The sequence below is a fragment of the Prionailurus viverrinus genome, chromosome A3 (assembly GCF_022837055.1).
Source record: "Prionailurus viverrinus isolate Anna chromosome A3, UM_Priviv_1.0, whole genome shotgun sequence".
In the NCBI taxonomy this organism is placed as follows: domain Eukaryota; kingdom Metazoa; phylum Chordata; class Mammalia; order Carnivora; family Felidae; genus Prionailurus; species Prionailurus viverrinus.
In genome coordinates, this window is record NC_062563.1 from 23,515,434 (window position 1) to 23,528,730 (window position 13,297).

At 41.2% G+C, this 13,297-nt stretch overlaps 1 protein-coding gene and 1 pseudogene across 9 annotated transcripts in view; one reads left to right on the forward strand and one right to left on the reverse strand.

The window, feature by feature from the left end:
- The window catches only part of PHF20 (PHD finger protein 20), a 173,053-nt gene that overhangs the window by 77,362 nt on the left and 82,394 nt on the right, over window positions 1-13,297 (reverse strand). For 5 of the 9 annotated variants that reach the window (XM_047853754.1, XM_047853757.1, XM_047853758.1 and 2 more), the window contains 2 exons: window positions 5,513-5,592; window positions 1,025-1,392 (listed from right to left, as the gene is read on the reverse strand). In XM_047853754.1, coding sequence (XP_047709710.1) covers window positions 1,025-1,392; window positions 5,513-5,538 — 394 coding nt within the window. In that variant the 5' untranslated portion in view covers window positions 5,539-5,592. Of the gene's footprint in view, window positions 1-1,024; window positions 1,413-5,512; window positions 5,593-13,297 lie in introns of all 9 variants that reach the window. The other 4 variants (XM_047853751.1, XM_047853750.1, XM_047853753.1 and 1 more) reach the window with 2 other exon arrangements.
- Window positions 2,086-3,679, forward strand: LOC125161616 (transmembrane protein 256-like; annotated as a pseudogene).

Sequence of the window (13,297 nt, forward strand, 5' to 3'; positions counted from 1 at the left end):
GCAGGACCAATGAATAAGCTAACTCTATAGTTGCGCAGTTGTGATGAAAATACATTTTATGTCATATTTTATATTTTAAATATATCATTTGCACCTCTTTAAACTTGTCCAATGAATGAGCTAACTCTATAGTTGTGCAGTTATGATGAAAATACATTTTGTGTCTTATTTTGTATTTTAAATATATCATTTGCACCTATTTAAACTTGTGATAAAAATAGATGCCCTCTAAAACATACTAGGGGATTCATAATTTTTCAATATTCACGTAGGAAATATGCAAGCAAGAATGTCTGAAGACCACTGCCAGATTATCACAGCCAGCATTTAGTCTAGACATTCTAAGTGTTCTTCATGCCACTGCATTGACTAGAGAAGGAGTGTTTGGCCTAGGAAGAAATTCAGGATGTGCTTCATTCTTGGTTATTCTAAAGAATTCCAAATTTCAACTTTTTAGAATAACTATACATTCTTCCCTAAATCTGTACCTTTAACCTTAACTCTTACCAAGTACCCAACTCAGCTTTTTACTTAGACTGTGAAAATGTCCAATCAATAATCACTCTCCAGAGAGCTCAACTTCAAAATGTACCTATGCCTTCCTAGGTCCGGTGTTCTTTGGCCCTGCCTCTATCTGATGCCCACATGTATTTACTTCTCCTTTCCTCCTTCATGTCTCTCAGGAAAACTATTATTTCCTAATCCCAGGTTCTATTAAGCTTGCTTAAACTGAGATCAGTTGAATAGGCACAGGCAAAAGGCCTTAGCTTGTTAGGTTTTACCACATAAGCTGAAGCATCTAGTGGACAGTTACACACCACTCCAGAAGCTCAGTAAAGGACACGTGTCCCAACTTACATTCATCTGGCTACACACCTCCCTTAAATTCTGCTCCGCAGATCACAGAACGATTCAAAGTCAGGCACAAAAATTAAGGATTGAAGTATGGAAGTGACAGAGAACCACAAAGGCCACAGAACAACACTCTGGCATTGCCACTGCAGACCCCACATGGGAAACTCACCAGCAGGAGCTATGGAAGGGGGCCTGCCTCGTTTTCTTTTTGGCTCCCTCAAGTTTTCTTGTGGACTCTTCACAATGTCATTTTCAGGTTTCTTATCCACTTGAGCATCTCCAGAGTACTCCCTGTCATTTTCTGAAATGTTCTCCTTATCTTCCTTCTCGTTCTTGGGGAGGCTTTTCTCTGACACCTTCCCCTTTTCAGAACAGATTAACTTTCCTTCTTTATCAGGCTGCTTGGGTCGCTTTTCTGTCTTTAAGGCTTTGTCCTCTTTGTCCTTCTTCACGTTGACAGTGGCTTTTCTTTGTTCTTTAAACTTCTCTCGTTTATCAGGAGATGATGGAAGACTTTTGTGGTCTGTTTCTTTAGGCCTAGCATTACCCACAATATTCTAAAATGAGCAAAATAGCGATGAAACACACTTTGTAATTACTTGCAAATATAAAATCAGGTGGGTTTTTTTTTTTTTTTGCAAACATGAAGACAAACAAATTGAAACAGGACATATGCTATGTCACATAATGGAAAGAACCACTGAAAATACCCTTCCATACTCTGAGGCTTGAGAACCAATCCTAAATTAAAAAAAAAAAAAAAAAAAGTCGTGTTCAATTCCTTCTGAGACAGAATGATCTATATTTTGATTAAGTCACTGGATAATTAAAGGGACAAATACCCCAGGGACCTCTTCTGCAAAGCAATCTTTCTGACAGAGGTTTTCTAAGAAAATGTCTCCAAGCTACATCCTTCTCATCCCAAGCATGACTACACAGACCCAGGGCCTTTCAGAGGCCTGGCTCAGTTTGCCAGTGGATGCTGATGCCCTGTGCAGAGAAGAACACAAACTGATAAATGGAAGCTGAACAGGAAAGCTGTAAAGACTGTCTAACCCAGAAGCAGGGTCTTTGCTTCCTTAATCAGGTAAAGGCTATGCCCAAGCCAATATATCACCTACTGTGCTCCTGAGCTACTGAGTTTTTGTCCACTGGACAGAAGTATTACTTCTTGGTTACTTTCCTCCTAAATGACTTTTTAAAGCATCCTAAAAAATCGTGTGTCCTAATATGACTGCTCCCAATAAAGTCAGCTCTGAAAGCTCTAGAGTTTGCAAAACTACAATTAAATTTGTATGTGTATCTCTCTTCGAAGACCTCAAGAGAACAGCAGGGACCACCATATCAAGTGCGTATGGAATCCCCAGCACCAAGCACGCACTAGGCATGCAGATCTCTCACAAAAGCTGGAAGGAGTACCTAAATATTCAGTAAGTGAAAGTTTAATTTGTCCCATAAGGATAAATAATAAACAAGGTTAGACCCTGGAAGAAAATTTTTCAGATCCCCAAAATTTTCTGAAAGCAGTCAGGTTTGAGAGCAAGCACTCCTCAGTAACTGCTGGCAGAATCATAAATGACAACCACCTTAGGGGGAGGGGCAGCATGTTGGCAATCTGTGTCAAAGAATTAGAACTAGAATGAATTCCTAGAAATGAAATTTTCTGACAGAATAATCAGACTTATATATTCAAATTTACAAATATCCTTATAAATGACCATTAGGGAATTAATTACACAAAGCAGAGTTATATACATATTACACAATACTAAATAGCCAGGAAAAGCCATATTATCATATACTATTAAGAACTTAAGGGGCGCCTGGGTGGCGCAGTCGGTTGAGCGTCCGACTTCAGCCAGGTCATGATCTCGCGGTCCGTGAGTTCGAGCCCCGCGTCGGGCTCTGGGCTGATGGCTCGGAGCCTGGAGCCTGTTTCCGATTCTGTGTCTCCCTCTCTCTCTGCCCCTCCCCCGTTCATGCTCTGTCTCTCTCTGTCCCAAAAGTGAATAAACATTGAAAAAAAAATTAAAAAAAAAAAAAAAAGAACTTAAGAAAATGTTATTTTGTTAAAAGAGCAAGATATAACCCCCATATTAAAAAAAGAGCAAGATATAGAATACTAATATAACCATATGACCCCAATTTTGAAAATATATATTAATATTTACAAAAAACACAGAAGGATATATGCCAATCTGTTAAGAGCAATTGTATTTAGATAATAGGATTACATCATTTTTACTTCCATTGTGCTTTTCTATAGTTTCCAAATTTTCTACAGTTAATGTGCCATTGTTATAACTTCAAAAAAGATAAATATCCCTAATATATAAATTATCAAAACATTTAGAACAGTATGGTCATACAGAAAAAAACCTCAATCTATTCTAGTAATATATGAAAATACCTTTAGAAATTGTCTGTGACAGATACTTTTAATGAGTTAAGGTTTGGAGGTACATAACCATCCACTGCCATGGCTGCAGGCCAGGGGCTGCTCTCCAGCGCTTGGGTGCCTTGTCTGAAGCTAGGGCCTTAGGGCTGGTCTCCTATGAGGGTGCAGGGCACTCAGTTTCCAGATGCCTAAGGGAAGAAGCTTTTTAACAAGGCCAACAAACACCGCTTCTTACCCAGCCTGGCCCTGTTAGGTGTGCTCCACTGCAGAAAGGCCCTTGGAGCCAAGTTACTGCTAGCCTTTGAAACCACCTTATTCTGTACCAGCTTTTAATACCAGGTTGTGAGTAGAAACCCCAGCGTCCAGACTTTGGTCCCTATGGGAGGGAGCCTGATAATCCTGGGCTGGCTTGCCTTAGCTCTTTGAGCTTCCTTGTATTTAATTTCTGGGTACTTTTTTGAGAGTTGGAGCAGGGAGAGGATTAAAAGAGAAAGGCAAATTGAAAGTTAAGCTCTGTATATAGCCTTATGGAACCCTAGATTCTTAGGGCTGAAGAGACCTGAGAAGTCTTTTAACCAAATATGATGCCCTCGTTGAAAAAACAAATACAAGCAGGAGCCATGGGCCTGCACCTGACTACCCACCAGGTCTGAGATGAAGTGAGACACTCAGGGACAGCTGGGAATCGGGAAATGAAGCACCCACAAATCCACAGTGGGTAAGGTGCTCATCTCCAACCCAAAGCATCTCAAGTGCTATCAATCAATTTATTGAGTACAGCAAAGTAAACAGTTGAATGTTTGTTATCTGGAGCCCTACATTTCCATTTGGGGAGATTCTGGGTACAATCTGACAATTCTGAACAAATTCTTAATACGGTCCTCTATTATTAACTTACTCCACAAACTCAACACAAAAACTGCCGAAGGGGCGCCTGGGTGGCTCAGTTGGTTAAGAGTCCAGCCAACTCTTGTTTTGAGCTCAGGTCATGATCTCGCTGTTTCATGAGTTCGCGCCCTGCATCAGGCTCTGTGCTGACAGCGCGGAGCTTGCTTGGGATTCTCTTTCTCTCTCTCTGTCCCTCCCCCACTCACTCTGTCTCTGTCTCTCTCAAAAGAAATAAATAAAAACTTTTAAACTAAAAAAAGTTGCCAAATTTAAGGCCAAAATCACTTTTTAAATTTTAAAGAAACTCTACGCCACACATGGGGCTCAAATTCACAACCCTGTGATCAAGAGTCACATGCTCTGACTGAGCCATCCAAGCACCACACAAAATTCGATTTTAGTGTACTATATAGCACTTCCTTAGATGCCTAAGCAGCAAACGATGGAAGAGAAAAAACCTCTTCAAGGCTAAAGCTTTATAACTGTTCCAATTTTCTGAAAAGGAAAACCAGCAAAAGGCAAAAACATTCTTAAGGCTACCTTTAAAGATACCAAGTATCATAATCCTTTAAAAATGTTAAATATAGGTACAGAAGAATTTACTAAAACTTGTGATAAGCATTTGATCATAAGAAAAGACAGGTCCCAGCATCACCAAATACTGTCACATCAAAAACTACCCAAAGAGGTGAGTAACAATTATTAACGATCAGAATTGTTAAAACATTAATATCCAAATTTTGATCTTGCTTTCCCCTCAACTATTTCATTAGGGCATAAACATGAAAAAAAGACTAAAGGGGAAAAAATGAAAAGAGTAGGCAACAATTTCTAGATGGTCATGTCTAGATGGACCACATTTCTAGTATCAAAACTCTTGTCCCATGCTCAAGCAAACACGTGCATGGTGACCAGGACAAAAGGAAACAAAATTTTCAAACCAGGCACATGTAGCACAAATGATTGCCAAATACACACCAAACTGCAGTTTTGAAACCACCAAGTCATGATCCTGAGCTGAAGGGACTAAGTTAGATGAGGAGAAAATACACTCTAGGTTTCCTCAAGCATTTCAGCATGTTCCCTATGATGAGTAACAGCTCTGGGGACAGGGCACAGGGAGAGAGAAAAAAAAAGAGTAATAAGGAGACACTTTTGAGAAAAGATGAGGAAAACAGATAACAGGAAATGGCAGAGAGGGAAAAATATTAACAATTTCCGAAAACCTGCATATTGCTTTCTAGTGAAATTGTGTCAGATAAAGGAAATAAAGACATTGCCATCATAAACAAATATAATGCCTTTATTTGAGAAACAAAATTACAATGTCAGTATTATTCATACCACAAAGCAAAAAACCACATTTCTCACCTGATCTTTGGAAAAAGCTTTGACATGAATATGTTTGACAGTCTGAACTACTCCATCATAAAATTTCACAGTGTAAGTACCTAAAATTCAAGGAGATATCATGATTTAAGTTGCAGTTTCATGAAAGCAACAAAACTTTTCAAAGCATAAATACAAGGGAGCTCCAACCACAACAATAAATGTATGAGAATTACAATATTAGGAATCAGTCTTATTTATCTCCAAGATAATAACTAATATGCATGCCTTCATTTCTTAGTCAACATTACATAGTAAGTTTTCTCTTAATCTATACAAATCAAAATCCATCAAAAACAGCTCATTTTCAGGATGGCTGGGTGGCTCAGTTGGTTGGGCATCCTGACTCTTGGTTTTGGTTCAGGTCATGATCTCTCAGTTCGTGGGTTTGAGCCTCACGTTGGGCTCCACACTGACCAGAGCCTGCTTAGGGATTCTCTCTCTCTGCCCCTCCCTCTCTGCTCATGTTCTCTCTTTCTCTCTCTCTCTTTCTCAAAATAAATAAACTTAAGAAAAAAAACAGCTCATTTTTATTATGTTTCATTAAAAGAAAAAAAATGCACTGAATTTAGGCCAAGAACAAAGAGCAATAAAACAATTAAGAATGTGAGGAAAATGCAGATTTATTTATTGTTTGGTGAATTATTAATTTTTATCAATACGTTCTAGGCTTCAGAGTGGTAGTAACTGTTAAACTTCAAAAGAAACATGACTGCTAACTAAACGTATCATGTTTTTGGAGGTCACATTAATCTCATAATCTATATGAATGACCTTCATGTTACAATATTTAAAAATAGAGACTTGGCCAAAACACTTAATGGGGCCACTACATTGTCAGTTATTCCATTAGGAAAAAAAAAATCTAACAAAAATCACTGCTATAAGACTGAAGCTGAAAATCCAAATAATCTTCTCCCCAAATGAGGCATCCAACTATAATACAAAACTTCTCATTAGTTGCACTCAAACCAACATTTTCAAACTTTTACATCTTAGAACCCACCTCCCCCCCCCTTTTTTTTTGCCCCAGAGATAAAAAAAAAAAATAATCCGTTAACCTTGTCAAGATTATCGGTGAACTTCTGGTAATCATGTAATGGTTTACTACCGGTAAACATGATCAGTCAGCTTTCAGGATCAATTTCCCACCAAACAGGAAGGGGGGGAGAAATCCCAAGGGCTGGGAGCAAAAGAATGCAACAAGGAAGTCTAAGACCTTCTGGCTAGTTACTTTCTTCTTACACATTCTCTCTCCACCCCACCCCACCTCTCCTCCAGTCCTAAACAGGGCCCTGTCAATGGCTAGCCACCTCTAATGAAAGCCTCATTCTGTAGTGTTCAAAGTCCAATGCAATCTGAGCCCAATTATTTTCCAAACTTTGTTTCTCATTACCACCATACAAAAACCACCAACTCAAAGTAATGAACTACTTGCCACCCAATGAAACTGCCTTGTGATATTTTCACCTCCACATCTTTATGAAAGTATTTTCTGCCTGGAATGTGCTCAGTTCATATGACCACAATATGTTCTGTAAAAGCTTCCTGACTTCCTACTTAAGAGAGACTTTTCCCTGCTCTGAACTTCTCAAAGACTCATTTTGTCCCCTTGCCTGCAGAGTCTCAACTTAGGCCTACCTTCATGTAGAAGGCAGATCCCAAATCAAAGGCAGGCTCTCCAAGGCCAGGGACCACATCCCACACCAGTCTCTCTCACACAATACCTGGTTAACTGTAGACCAGGGCTTCTCAAAGTATGGTGCCCAGACCAGGAATACCAGCAACGCTTGAGAACTTGTTAGAAATGTAAGTTACCAGCACCACACCTGATAAACTGAATCAAAAACTCTGAGAGTGCGTCACAGAAATAAATTTTAACAAGTGTCTCTGGTAATTCTGGTACACACTAAAGTCTGAGAACCACTGCTATAGACAATTAGTAATTACGCACTAAACTGTATTCCCAGTAATTACAAAATAAAGTTGATTATTTGTCACAAGTGTCACCAAACAGAACAAAGTGGCTAGAAAACTAGATACAAGGATATATCGTTATGCTGGGTTGGTTAAAGGATTCTACATAAGACAGCTCACCAATGATTGATGAGTTCTTACAACAAAGGCCTGGGATCCTGTCTTCCTGCCTCTATTGTGAGAGCACTGGCAAGCCAAGAAGCAATGCTAAGTAATGCTATGGACTCTAAACATACCCATTCCAAGCAACCATGACACAGTTCTGGCCAGCCTGGGGATGGGGGCATTAAGAACCCACCTCTCATGAAATCTTAAAAGATCAAGTATGCCAACAAGCCACCCAAGCCTACACCCCTTCATCTATCTTACCAAGAAAGTTAGCACCAATTACATCACAATGAAAACTGTCCATTTTTACAGACATTTCAAACATCCAGAAGGATAACATTTAGTAATGTTACCCAACAGTCCAACATTTTCAGCTATTTGAGGTCAATTCTGAAGCTTACTCTTGATGGCAGGCTCAAAAAGGAGGCCTTAAGTGAAGACGTGTGCACTGAGTTCCAAAAAGAGCTAAAACAGAGCTAAATAGAGGTAGGATTAGAACCTAAGCCTCTCTAAAAACAATAACAACAACAACAAACATCTAAGCCTCTCTGCTGACCTCTGACCAATTCTTCTTCCACCACTCCAAACTGCCTATTTCCCAAGTCCCTCAGCCTTTAGTCCAAAATACCGACCCAGAGCATCAATGACCACTCTGAAATGACTTGCACTATGGTAAGGTACTCATGGATCACCATCCTTACTTAGACAGCAATATGCTGGCCCTGACCCTTTTTACTTCCAAAGAACTACAAGGGATCATCTCAAAACTTGTTTCCTTGATCATGTACACAGCCTAACCTGGGCTTCAATAAATCAGAAGGAAAAGAACAATACATCCCATAGACCATAGTGGCCTAGGCCCACTTCTGGAGAGAGGCCCCAAATCTACTTTAACAGTTCCTGTACAACTAAAAGAATGTCTTCCCCTGGAATCCTCCCGCGGGTGGCTGACAATAGAGTTCTCCCACAGCCACAAATAATATCTAACAAATAACATGTAAATTACAGAAAAAATAAGTGCATCCCCCTGCTTCAGTCTCCTTTAAGAAGCCCCTGTCCTGGGGCACCTAGGTTGCTCAGTCAGTTAAGTGTCCAACTCTTGATTTCAGCTCAGGTCATGATCTCATGGTTAGTGAGTTTGAGTCCCACGCTGGGCCACACTGACAGTACGGAGCCTGCTTGGGATTCTCTCCCTCTCTCTCTCTCTCTCTCTCTCTCTCTGCCCCTACCCACTCATGCCTCGAGCTCGCTCTCTCTCCCCCCCTCTCTCTCCCCCTCAAAATAAATAAATAAACATGGGCCTCTGGGGGTTAAAAACTCAGTATACTGGACAACCTTACAGCAGTCGGTTAAGTACAGAAGCGATGTAAGAAAAAAAACTAGAGATGCATAGCAAACTGATCTTCTCTAGGGCCAAGGAAACGGGATGGCACAAGTGACTCTGGATAGACTTCTGTTGCTCTTGAAATCTACCGTAACTATGACTTGAAGGCCTTTTCTCTATCCCACTCATTCTCCGAGAGTCAGAGAATTCCAGAATGCCAAGGATAGGAAACTCAAAGTTTTCAAACATGGATTCTCAAAGTCCTGATGTGCTCACAGATGTGCCTTCTGGGGTGGGCAGAGAAATACACACAAGTTTGCAAGTATATCTTCCCCTCCCCCATCGTTTCTTCTTAGCCAATTTTACATAATGGGCTTAGGTTCTGTAGCCAACAATTTCTAAAAATGCTCATCTGTTCCAATTCCTTCTTTGAGTTCTAACTGCACAAGCGTCCAGAGAAAGGGTAGTAAACTGCCAGTAATCAAGGAGCAGGGACTGGGACCAGATCCAGAGTCCTAGTCAGGGCCCTCAAGATACCACCATGCTCCAGAAAATACTGACCATCTACACCCACCCTACCATCGTATCAGGCATGTGTGTACACACTCCCAATAAACACCTGCCCCTGACAACTTCTGCCATTTTAGGAAAACTCTGCCTCAGAGAGACAGTCTAGGACTTTAGGAACTGCAGTTCAGGAACTTTGGAGCCCCCCAGACCTACATCCAGGTTGCAGTTCTGTCATTTATGTACCTGCTCTGTAACCTCAAGCAGCTTCTGCTGTTAGCTTAGCTGTTCATCTGTAAAATGATAGGGTTGATGGCAACAACCTTTCCATGTCTGTCTGAATACTACTAAATCAGATCAGATATGGAAACTGCTTAGCAAAGTAACCCTTACAGAGCAAGGGATCAATAAGTGCTTCCAATTACTACTATCCACCAATCACTTTAAAAGGGAAGCACCAACCCCTTCCCCACTTAGAAGGTAAGAGCCAAGCTAGCACCTGCGTGTGTGGGCCTAAATCTTCCTTTTATCTCTGTGCAAAGCTCTTCACACAGTCCCAACATCCCCACATTTCAAATATAGGATCAGTTACAGCATGAAGACAAAAAATAGTAACTGCTTCAACAAGAGACTCTAGAAATAAAAGCATTTCCAAAGAATCTCCTCTTACAAATGCAGACTTCAGGCACTAGACCAAAGACTGAACTGAGGGAACAGAGAACACATAACCTAAGAATACGTATAATTTTAAGGAAGAGGGACCTGATTTGCCTGTTCACTCAAGTTAAAGAACCATAGATCAACAGGAAGGAACAATTCCTCATTTTGTTGTAAATGCAAACCTACTTTCAGTTTCCCCCAGAGAACGCCTTGCAGAGCAGCGTGGTCTTAGTCCATGACGGGGACACAAAGCCATGACACTTGTGGCTCTGCCATACCCAGTGTGAAAAAGGGAAGCTGAGCAGCCGCAGCAAAGAGCTGAGGTCAACTCACCAGAGATGGCTTCTGAACAAAGATTCCCTGGAAGCAGAATCCTGTCCTTTACTCCAAACACAGACAAAGGGGCTAACAAAGCTAACCAGGTGTGGCTACCTTCACATGAAATGATGCTTAATTACCACTGCCAAAGAACTATTCCAGGTGAAAAGGGCTAAATAACATTGCACTGCCCTCCCCAGTTTCCAAGTGCTAAATAACTCCCTTAAGAAACTCTAAAGTTGGGGCACCTGGGTGGCGCAGTCGGTTAAGCGTCCGACTTCAGCCAGGTCACGATCTCGCGGTCCGGGAGTTCGAGCCCCGCATCAGGCTCTGGGCTGATGGCTCGGAGCCTGGAGCCTGTTTCCGATTCTGTGTCTCCCTCTCTCTCTGCCCCTCCCCCGTTCATGCTCTGTCTCTCTCTGTCCCAAAAATAAAATAAACGTTAAAAAAAAAAAAACCAACTCTAAAGTTACCATTTAGTTGTGTTTCACACCAGACTCCCAATGCCAACAACCTCAATGCTCAGCCTCAGGAAAACCACCAAGGAGGTTGAGAGTAGCAAGAAAATGAGACCAAACCTCCCAAAGATGAATCTACAAGGTGTGATTTCACTATATGCCCAGCTTCTAGCAGCACCAACAAGACAAAATGACTTTTACAGGAAATAAAGGGGGCACCTTGCCAACAGAGCTCCTCCTCACAGAGCCATGAAACTGTGATAGCCTCTGCTGCAGATGGAAATGAGGCAGAGCAAGCAGAAAATACCAGGGAAAGAATGAAAAAAGAGTCCAGCATTGTCCTCCCCATATCCTGCAAGGACTACAGTCACACTGAACTAGAAACTGCCCACCAGCTCCCATGGATAAAATCTAACCCAAAGGCAGTACCAAAGAGTCATTATCTCTTCAAAATCAGGCACAGATCTGAACTCCCACAAAGGCTAGCTTTCCTTCACAATCCACAATGTGACCATAATACCACCCAGCCGATTCCACTACCTTTCAGGATTTCCCCTGCCCTGTGACCTTCCTCTCCTCTCCCTTCCAATTAGTCTCAAGAGCCAGTAAGGACTTCAGACCAAAGAACTCTAGGAAAAACTGGTTCTGGCAGAAATCTCCACTCGTTTTTTTTTTCTTTCAAGTTTATTATTTTGAGAGAGAGAGAGAGAACACGAACCAGCAGTGGAGGGGCAGAGAGGGAGGGAGACAGAGGATCCAAAACAGGATCCGAAGTAGGCACTGTGCTGACAACAGAGAGCCCCATTCAGGGCTCAAACTCACAAATCAGGAGATCATGACCTGAGCCAAAGTTGGACACTTAACCAACTGAGCCACCCAGGTGCCCCTCCACTCATTTTCAATATCTTTCAAATAACTAAAATTTACTGGACAGAATTCAGAGCTTACAGAACCAATATTATTAGGGTGGCAAATGGCTATTTTAGGGACAATCATTATCTGAAGACTCCCCCTCCTATAATTTTAGCACATAGAGGAAATAAACAGAAAATATTTTTTAAAACAACCTGCAAAGCTCTGGTTGCCCCAGTTCAAAAGAGTTTAAGAGACATTTAAAAATCTTAACTATGCCTAATAATGTGGCAAATGAGTTTTAGTCCTTAAATGATTATTTCAAAATATTCCAGACTCATCCACACATAAAAAAACAAAAACAAAAACAAAAACAACAGTAACTACAGACAGGGGTCCTTCCCCGCTCCCCTCATGATTTATCTGCACCATTCTATTCCTGTACTGCCTCCTCCTGGTTGCTCTATATCAACACCCACTTCATGCAGCCTTGAACTAGGTCTTTTCTCTTTTTTTCTTTTTTTAAATCCACGATGCCCAGCTCTAGGATCTGCATAGATGCAAACAGCCTCCTTCCACCAAGATCCCATCCTACCCCTCTAAGAGACTGCTCCCGGGCTCCCCAAACCGTTCTTCTTCAATCTGCCTTTTCTCCTTTGATACTCCCTCATCCAACCCCCTTGGCCCCATTTCTGTGCTCCATGTGTCTCTGGGACATCACTGGATCAAAAGACAAACGTTGCTTCCTTTCTACAACCTCCTTTATATACAGAGTTACCCATGTTACTACTCACAACTTTTATGTGATCTAAGGGACAGCCATTTCCCCAAGGGAGCACACCTCCAATGGATATTATTCAGGGGGAATACACTCAATTGATCAGCATAAATCAACCTAATAGACCTTCAGGAACACATCTATGTACACATGGAACACCTAATTTCTATCATATGATTTAAATGTAGTAAGAGCAGAAAAAATTTTTAATCCTGAAAATAAGACTTAAAAAATAAACTGTCCTTGGGGCGCCTGGGTGGCGCAGTCGGTTAAGCGTCCGACTTCAGCCAGGTCACGATCTCGCGGTCCGGGAGTTCGAGCCCCGCGTCAGGCTCCGGGCTGATGGCTCAGAGCCTGGAGCCTGTTTCCGATTCTGTGTCTCCCTCTCTCTCTGCCCCTCCCCCGTTCATGCTCTGTCTCTCTCTGTCCCAAAAATAAATAAACGTTGAAAAAAATAAATAAATAAATAAACTGTTCTTTACTAAAAAGCAGTTTAATAACATGTGAGCTCTCCTTTAAAATACGTTTTTAGATTAAAGTGATACATATGAAAAATAATAACAGGATTCTATTTTGAACACAAACTTATAAAAGAAATTTAGAAAAACTAGAGGGTATTATGCTAAGCGAAATTAGAGGAAGACAGATATCATAAGACTTCACTCATATGAGGACTTTAGGATAAAACAGATGCACATAAGGGAAGCAAAAGTAATATAAAAACGGGGTGGGGGGAGGGGACAAAACATAAGAGACTCTTAAATACAGAGAACAGAGGGTTGCCG